At 45.0% G+C, this 9,751-nt stretch overlaps 1 protein-coding gene across 1 annotated transcript; it reads left to right on the top strand.

Moving 5' to 3' along the window:
- The first annotated feature begins 1,149 nt into the window (after positions 1-1,149).
- Positions 1,150-9,413, top strand: LOC134988415 (retinitis pigmentosa 1-like 1 protein). Its single transcript, XM_063950548.1, has 5 exons — positions 1,150-1,331; positions 1,775-1,853; positions 1,973-2,070; positions 2,196-3,075; positions 9,167-9,413. Exons 1-5 carry the CDS (start codon positions 1,266-1,268, stop codon positions 9,196-9,198), a joined length of 1,155 nt encoding a protein of 384 aa, XP_063806618.1. The 5' UTR covers positions 1,150-1,265; the 3' UTR covers positions 9,199-9,413.
- The last annotated feature ends 338 nt before the right edge of the window (positions 9,414-9,751 follow it).

Below are 9,751 nucleotides of genomic sequence, written 5' to 3'. Positions count from 1 at the left end.
TATAATGGCCACGTGTGTATATACCGCTGCCCCTGTGTATAATGGCCACGTGTGTATATACCGCTGCCCCTGTGTATAATGGCCACGTGTGTATATACCGCTGCCCCTGTGTATAATGGCCACGTGTGTATATACCGCTGCCCCTGTGTATAATGGCCACGTGTGTATATACCGCTGCCCCTGTGTATAATGGCCACGTGTGTATATACCGCTGCCCCTGTGTATAATGGCCACGTGTGTATATACCGCTTCCCCTGTGTATAATGGCCACGTGTGTATATACCGCTTCCCCTGTGTATAATGGCCACGTGTGTATATACCGCTTCCCCTGTGTATAATGGCCACGTGTGTATATACCGCTGCCACGTGTGTATATACCGCTGCCACGTGTGTATATACCGCTGCCACGTGTGTATATACCGCTGCCACGTGTGTATATACCGCTGCCACGTGTGTATATACCGCTGCCACGTGTGTATATACCGCTGCCACGTGTGTATATACCGCTGCCACGTGTGTATATACCGCTGCCACGTGTGTATATACCGCTGCCCCTGTGTATAATGGCCACGTGTGTGTATATACCGCTGCCCCTGTGTATAATGGCCACGTGTGTATATACCGCTGCCCCTGTGTATAATGGCCACGTGTGTATATACCGCTGCCCCTGTGTATAATGGCCACGTGTGTATATACCGCTGCCCCTGTGTATAATCCTTGGGCTCATATATTGTGTGTAAATCTGGCTCTGGTACTAGCCAGTGCCTCTTGAGAAATGTACCTCACCGCACGTCCCTGGTGTGCATGTCTAGTAGGTACATTGAGTAGAAAGGAGGTAACCATAATGCAGAGGTAAGTGTGCCCATTACAGGACAGGATCACTGTATGTTTGGGTTGGGATGAGCGTGTCTATTGGTACGATAGTAATAATACAGGGACATGACTGGGGAGGTGAGGGCATCTGGAAGCGTCACAGTGACATCACGTATCTATAGTAATAATACAGGGACATAACTGGGGAGGTGAGGGGATCTGGGAGCGTCACAGTGACATTACTTATATCCATTGTAATCATACAGGGACATAACTGGGGTAGGTGAGGGGATCTGGGAGTATTTACAGTGATGTCTCCCCCATTTTGCAAGGTTACACAGTAGTGAAGAAGACATCCGGTGAGTGTGAGACACCGAGCAGCCATCCCCATGTGTGAGAAAGAAGAAGGACCCAGAGCCTCATCCCGGTGCCTCCACCTCACTCACTGACACATGAGACACATTGACCAGAAGATCCTGGAACTCACCAACAAGATCATTCAGCTGCTGACTGGAGAGGTGACTCATGGGAATGGGACATTATACAGTAACCACAAGGGGGACGTGTCTGGGCGATGACTGGAGAGGTGACTGCTGGGAATGGGACATTATACAGTAACACTGGGGGATGTGTCTGGGTGATGACTGGAGAGGTGACTGCTGGGAATGGGGCGTTATACAGTAACACCAGGGGATATCTGGGTGATGACTGGAGAGGTGACTGCTGGGAATGGGACATTATACAGTAACACCAGGGGATGTGTCTGGGTGATGACTGGAGAGGTGATAGCTGGGAATGGGGCATTATCCAGGGGATGTGTCTGGGTGATGACTGGAGAGGTGACTGCTGGGAATGGGGCATTATACAGTAACACCAGGGGATGTGTCTGGGTGATGTCTGTATCACTGTGTGTCAGGTTCCTATAAGGTGTCAGGATGTCACTGTCTATGTCTCCATGCAGGAGGAGGAGTATATAGAGGAACACAGGGGTCTGTACAAGGACGTGATGATGGAGAATCACTGGCACCTCACATCACTGGGTAAGAGGAGACTGTCATGTATTGTACAGGGGAGAGCAGGTATGGGGGCCCCTATATACACACATCACCTGATTAATCACATATATACACTGTACTCAGTCACTGTGTGTCTCCTACAGATGGGTCCAGTAACAGAGATACCCCAGAGAGATGTCCCCGTCCTCTGTATTCCCAGGATTGTACAGAGAAGAATCACAGTATCCCACAGGAAGATCAGGTAGGTGGAATCAGTGACTGTCACTATGTGATCTGTAGAGAAGCTGTGTGTCTGATACACTGATATTATACTGTTTCACCTCAGTTTAATCTGACTGTCATTATAGTGTTTTGTTTGTTTTTTAGGCACAACGTCTGTCTGATATAAAGACAGAAGATACACAGGGAGAAGAAGAGACGTATGTGACTGATATAAAGGCAGAAGATATAGAGGGAGAAGAAGAGACGTATGTGACTGATATAAAGGCAGAAGATATAGAGGGAGAAGAAGAGACGTATGTGACTGATATAAAGGCAGAAGATATAGAGGGAGGAGAAGAGACGTATGTGACTGATATAAAGGCAGAAGATATAGAGGGAGAAGAAGAGACGTATGTGACTGATATAAAGGCAGAAGATATAGAGGGAGAAGAAGAGACGTATGTGACTGATATAAAGGCAGAAGATATGGAGGGAGAAGAAGAGACGTATGTGACTGATATAAAGGCAGGAGATATAGAGGGAGAAAAAGAGACGTATGTGACTGATATAAAGGCAGAAGATATAGAGGGAGAAAAAGAGACGTATGTGACTGATATAAAGGCAGAAGATATGGAGGGAGAAGAAGAGACGTATGTGATTGATATAAAGGCAGAAGATATAGAGGGAGAAGAAGAGACGTATGTGACTGATATAAAGGCAGAAGATATAGAGGGAGAAAAAGAGACGTATGTGACTGATATAAAGACAGAAGATACAGAGGGAGAAGAAGAGACGCATGTGACTGATATGAAGGCAGAAGATATAGAGGGAGAAGTAGAGACGTATGTGACTGATATAAAGGCAGAAGATATAGAGGGAGAAGAAGAGACGTATGTGACTGATATAAAGGCAGAAGATATAGAGGGAGAAGAAGAGACGTATGTGACTGATATAAAGGCAGAAGATATAGAGGGAGAAGAACAGACGTATGTGAGGGGTGATCAGCAGTGTAAGGAGGAGGAGATCCCTACAGATATCAGCACAGGTGAGTAATAAACACTTATTACAGAAGTAACATATTCTCATTGCTCAGTCACTACAGTAATCTCTTATCCTACACCCTCCTCTGCCATCAGCCCTGTTCTCAGTTGGGTGTTTCTAACACAAGACTATTCATGACAAATATCACATGTAGAGAGTTTTCTCATACGTCCTAGAGAATGCTGTGGACGCTTCGAGAACCATGGGGTATAGACGGGATCCGCAGGAGACATGGGCACTTTAAGACCTTTTTAAGGGGTGTGAACTGGCTCCTCCCTCTATGCCCCTCCTCCATACTCCAGTTAGATTCTGTGCCCAGCGAGACTTGACGCACACTGAGGAGCTCTCCAGAGTTTGTCAGAGGAGGACTTTATTTAGGTTTATAATTTTCAGGGAGACCTGCTGGCTACAGGCTCTCTGCATCGTGGGAGTGAGGGGGGAGAAGCAGGACCTACTTCTGTTCGTTCAAGGGCTCTGCTTCTTAGGCTACTGGACACCATTAGCTCCAGAGGTTCAGATCACTTGGTGCGCCTAGCTGCTTGTTCCCGGAGCCGCACCGTCACCCCCCTCACAGAGCCAGAAGACAGAAGTCGGGTGAGGAAGATCAGAAGACTTTAGTGATGGCAGAAGACGGCAGTTGGATCCGACGACACGCCTGTCGTTCCTGGGTATGATTCTGAATACAGAATTACGGAGAGTTTTTCTTCCGGTGGAAAAGGCTCTGGAAATACAGAACATGGTAAAACAGATTCTGAAAACGGCAAAAGTGTCAGTTCCTCAATGCACTCGATTGCTGGGGAAGATGGTGGTGGCCTACGAGGCCATTCTGTATGGCAGGTTCCATGCCAGGGGTGCTTCAGTGGGACCTGCTGGACAAGTGGTCCGGGTCTCACCTGGACATGCACCGGAAAATACTCCTATCTTCCAGGACCAGGATCTTCTTTCTGTGGTGGCTGCACAGTTCTCACCTTCTGGAGGGACGCAGGTTCGGGATTCAGGATTGGATCCTGGTAACCACAGATGCAAGTCTCCGAGGCTGGGGAGCAGTCACACAGGGGTGAAACTTTCAGGGAAAATGGTCAAGCCAGGAAGCTTGTCTGCACATAAACATTCTGGAATTAAGGGCCATTTACAACGGCATTCTGCAAGCGGAACATCTTCTTCGCGGTCTGCCCGTCTTGATTCAATCAGAGAACATAACAGCAGTGGCGTACGTAAACCGCCAGAGCGGAACAAATTTCAGCCTTATCAATTTTCTTTCAGAAAGAATTGGCTTCCCTTCCAGAAGTTCAGACCTTCGTGCTGCACATCCAACCTCCATTTGGGCCCCCAGTGGAACCATGGGATCTTAATGTGGTGTTTCAGTTCCTGCAATCTCCTTGGTTTGAACCTTTACGTAAGGTTGAGGTAAAATTCCTTACTTGGAAAGTAGTCATGTTGTTGGCCTTGGCGTCATAAAGGTGAGTTTCTGAATTGGCGGCTTTTGTCTCACAAAAGACCCTATTTAATCTTCCATGTTGATAGAGCGGAGTTGAGAACTCATCAGCAATTTCTACCAAAAGTGGTTTCCTCATTTCACGTAAACCAGCCTATTGTGGTGCCAGTGGCTACTGATGCCTTGGCGGAATCGCAGTCTCAATGTGGTCAGAGCTTTGAAAATCTATGTCGCCAGAACGGTGCAGATTAGAAAACAGAGGCTCTGTTTGTCCTGTGCTCACAACAAGATTGGGGCTCCTGCTTCTAAGCAGACTATTGCACGCTGGATATGTAATACGATTCAGGAGGCTCATTCTATGGCAGGGTTGCTGTTACCGAAATCCGTGAAAGCCCATTCTACCAGAAAGGTGGGCTTTTCCTGGGCAGCTGCCCTAGGGGTCTCGGCATTACAGCTTTGACCGAGCAGCTACTTGGTTGTGTTCAAACACCTTTGCAAGGTTTTACAAGTTTGATACCCTGGCCGAGGAGGACCTCTTGTTTGGTCAATCGGTGCTGCAGAGTCATCCGCACTCTCCCGCCCGTTCTAGAGCTTTGGTATAAACCCCATGGTTCTTGAAGCATCCCCCAGCATCCCTCTAGGACGTATGAGAAAATAGGATTTTAATACCTACCGGTAAATCCTTTTCTCTTAGTCCGTAGAGGATGCTGGGCACGTGTCGCAGTGCGGGGCTGTATCTGCAGTTATTGGTTGTAGTTACTCTCATGTTGCATTAAGTACAGTCAGTCTGTGGCTGAGGTTGGTCATGCCGTTGCATGCATGCATTGTTGAATGCCATGTTGTACGGTGTGTTTTGAGGTGTGAGCTGGTATGTATCTCACCTTAGTTATAAAATTAAATAAATCCTTTTCCTCGGAATGTCCGTCTCCCTGGGCACAGTTCCTGTAACTGGAGTCTGGAGGAGGGGCATAGAGGGAGGAGCCAGTGCACACCCCTTTTTAAAGTCTTAAAGTGCCCATGTCTCCTGCGGATCCCGTCTATACCCCATGGTTCTTGAAGCATCCCCAGCAATCTTCTACGGACTAAAAGAAAAGGATTTACCGGTAGGTATTAAAATCCTATTATTACATACAACACTATAATGTTATTAAAAGTAACAAGCAGAAGTTTATTAGTGATTATATATAAATGTGTGTGTGTTGTGTGTGTGTGTGTATCTTTCTTTCTCTCTGCCTGCCTGCTGCGGGGTACACTGGGCTCCACAATGATTGGACAATGGGGTGTAGAATATATATATATATATATATATATATATACATACACACACACACACACACACAGATATATATACACACAGATATATATACACACATACAGGTTGAGTATCCCATATCCATATATTCCGAAGTACGGAATATTCCGAAATATGGACTTTTTTGACTGAGAGTGAGTTAGTGATACCTTTTGTTTTTTTGATGTCTCAATGTACTCAAACTTTGTTTAATACACAAAGTTATTAAAAATATTGTATTAAATGACCTTTAGGCTGTGTGTATAAGGTGTATATGAAACATAAATGCATTCTGTGCTTAGATTTAGGTCCCATCACCATGATATCTCATTATGGTATGCAATTATTCCAAAATACGGAAAAAATCCCATATCCAAAAATTCCTCTGGTCCCAAGCATTTTGGATAAGGGAGACTCAACCTGTATGTATATATATATATATATATATATATATATATATATAATATGCACCCAATGAGTAAGGAGGCACTCAGAGACTTCCAGTAGAAAAACACGTTTTAGTGAAAGCACTGCAAGTTACAACATCATCAACGTTTTCGGGGCCCGTAGCCCCTTCTTCAGGATATCAAACAGTGACACAAAACCAACATTTATAAGTGCACTCACCCCTCCAAGACGTCCCCCCCAGGTTGCCGCGCCCCCGTGTCCAGGGGCCCGGCGTCCGTCTCCACGAGCGGGTTGCTTCCGCCGGAAGTGACGTCACCCGGTCCCGCCCACGTTGCTGCGGCAACCCTGTAAACAAAACAATAGAAGAATCTAGTTGAGAGGAAGCCGGTCCGTGCGGCGTCATGCTGTGCATGCTCAAAGGTGCGCTGTGCTGCGTAAAAGCAAAGTGGTGACATATAAAAACTGCTGCTGTCTGCCTCATAACTACTGAGACTCCTAAACAAACTCCTAAAAAGACTCCTCAATACGGAGGACGTCAGTGATAATCATCTGGCCTCACTCCGAGGAGACCTAATGTGATCTACCGTGTGATAATAAATCTGGTTAAAAACTGATAATAGTGGTATAAAATGATTTTACAAAGTGGACTGTACTCACTAATATGTTAAAAACTGTGTACCCACGTTACTTAAAAACATCCCCACCTTACAAAGATGGGACAAACCCCATGTGAATCCTATAGCTATCATAAATACTAGCGTCATGCCCTTGATAACAAGCATGCAACCATTCACTGCTGACTCCCTCTCCCCATCTAATACCCAGCATCATTGTGACATACATTTACAAACAAAATCAGCAAATACAAAACAACATATGACATATATGGACTAACAATAAAAACAGAAAGAGTACATGTAAACTCCACACGGTTGTTAGCAGCATTAGAAAAAAAAGAAGAAGGGCAAGAGAACAAAAACCATCTCATCAGTCCTCAGATGGCTCTCTATTTGTAATATTACCATAAGAAGCTTGGGGGCCCTCAAGAGGGGGCATTCTTCCACTATATAAGAGTGACAACTAGCTACTTATGGTAATATTACAAATAGAGAGCCATCTGAGGACTGATGAGATGGTTTTTGTTCTCTTGCAGCCACTCCCAGGTGGATTTCCTGGATATTTCAATCCGGATCAGTGAGGGGAGGATTATTACGGATTTATTCTCCAAACCCACTGATAGAAATATGTTATTGCAATATAGCAGCTTCCACCCCACCCCGACTATACAGGGTCTGCCGTACTCCCAATTTCTGCGGGTCTGCAGGATCACAAATACTGCTGCAGACCTTAAGATACAACTTGATTAAAATGGAAAAAAGTTTGTAGAGAGGGGGTACCCCATGTCCCTATTAAGACAAGCTAGGAGTAAAGCATGTGCACAAAATAGAGTGGGTTTGTTGACCCAAACTAAGGTGAACAAGAAACAAAATAAACTACCGTGGGTCAACACCTACGACACCAAGAGCCGGTACACTAACAAACGGGCATTGTGGCCCATTATCACCACAGACCCAGATCTTAAGATGTTAAAAAACACACAAATCATGCCGAGTTATAAAAGGGGAAGGAATATCAAGGACATGCTTGTCAAAACTGATCTTAGCAAATTCAAAAAACCAGTGCCCTCAACACTTCTTGAGTAGACCCAATGGATGCTACAGGTGCATTGGCTGCACGACGTGCAGCTATATGTCAGTAGGGTCCAGTATTTTACATCCACACTCGGCCAAGAAGTATACCATCAATTGGCCTTTGTCGTGCAATTCAAAGTTTGTAATATATGTCATCATGTGCCCATGCGGCTTGTATTATGTGGGGGAAGACGGAATGTCTTTTTAAAATCAGGATGGCCCAGCACAGACAGGCTATTAGGGCGGCATTGATCTCAGGCCAGAGTGAGCAACCGGTAGCTCGGCATTTCGCCAACCTCAAGCATGGGATGGCAACCCCTGAAATACCGGATTATTGATCAGGTGCCTGAGTCCATCAGGGGTGGCAACAGGGCATTGAAACTGCTCCAGTTGGAATCCCGATGGATTTTTAGACTTGATACCATCAGGCCCAGGGGTCTTAATGAATCACTGGGTCTCAATAATTGCTTATAAAAATGGTCGTCTTTGCTCATTAAGTTTGTGGATAGACACTGTGGGTAGGGTCGGTAAGAAGCTTGGGGGCCCTCAAGAGGGGGCATTCTTCCACTATATAAGAGTGACAACTAGCTACTTATGGTAATATTACAAATAGAGAGCCATCTGAGGACTGATGAGATGGTTTTTGTTCTCTTGCCCTTCTTCTTTTTTTCTAAATGCTGCTAACAACCGTGTGGAGTTTACATGTACTCTTTCTGTTTTTATTGTTAGTCCATATATGTCATATGTTTTGTATTTGCTGATTTTGTTTGTAAATGTATGTCACAATGATGCTGGGTATTAGATGGGGAGAGGGAGTCAGCAGTGAATGGTTGCATGCTTGTTATCAAGGGCATGACGCTAGTATTTATGATAGCTATAGGATTCACATGGGGTTTGTCCCATCTTTGTAAGGTGGGGATGTTTTTAAGTAACGTGGGTACACAGTTTTTAACATATTAGTGAGTACAGTCACTTTGTAAAATCATTTTATACCACTATTATCAGTTTTTAACCAGATTTATTATCACACGGTAGATCACATTAGGTCTCCTCGGAGTGAGGCCAGATGATTATCACTGACGTCCTCCGTATTGAGGAGTCTTTTTAGGAGTTTGTTTAGGAGTCTCAGTAGTTATGAGGCAGACAGCAGCAGTTTTTATATGTCACCACTTTGCTTTTACGCAGCACAGCGCACCTTTGAGCATGCACAGCATGACGCCGCACGGACCGGCTTCCTCTCAACTAGATTCTTCTATTGTTTTGTTTACAGGGTTGCCGCAGCAACGTGGGCGGGACCGGTGACGTCACTTCCGGCGGAAGCAACCCGCTCGTGGAGACGGACGCCGGGCCCTGGACACGGGGGCGGCGGCAACCTGGGGGGGACGTCTTGGAGGGGTGAGTGCACTTATAAATGTTGGTTTTGTGTCACTGTTTGATATCCTGAAGAAGGGGCTACGGGCCCCGAAACGTTGATGATGTTGTAACTTGCAGTGCTTTCACTAAAACGTGTTTTTCTACTGGAAGTCTCTGAGTGCCTCCTTACTCATTGGGTGCATATTATATATATATATATATATATATATATATATATATATATATATATATACATACAGGTTGAGTCTCCCTTATCCAAAATGCTTGGGACCAGAGATATTTTAGATATGGGATTTTTCCGTATTTTGGAATAATTGCATACCATAATGAGATATCATGGTGATGGGACCTAAATCTAAGCACAGAATGCATTTATGTTACATATACACCTTATATACACAGCCTGAAGGTCATTTTAGCCAATATTTTTTATAACTTTGTACATTAAACAAAATGTGTGTACATTCACACACATCATATA

Source organism: Pseudophryne corroboree, unplaced genomic scaffold, assembly GCF_028390025.1.
Source record: "Pseudophryne corroboree isolate aPseCor3 unplaced genomic scaffold, aPseCor3.hap2 scaffold_1060, whole genome shotgun sequence".
Taxonomy (NCBI): Eukaryota; Metazoa; Chordata; class Amphibia; order Anura; family Myobatrachidae; genus Pseudophryne; species Pseudophryne corroboree.
The sequence above is the reverse complement of the archived record's forward strand: the minus strand, read 5'-3'. Positions and strand labels throughout refer to the sequence as shown.

Coding starts and splice junctions, on each gene's coding strand:
- LOC134988415 (XM_063950548.1), top strand. CDS start 1,266: ATGAGACACATTGACCAGAAGATCCTGGAACTCACCAACAAGATCATT. Junction 1,854..1,972: donor CTGGCACCTCACATCACTGG/GTAAGAGGAGAC, acceptor TGTCTCCTACAG/ATGGGTCCAGTAACAGAGAT. Junction 3,076..9,166: donor CCCTACAGATATCAGCACAG/GTGAGTAATAAA, acceptor TTTTGTTTACAG/GGTTGCCGCAGCAACGTGGG.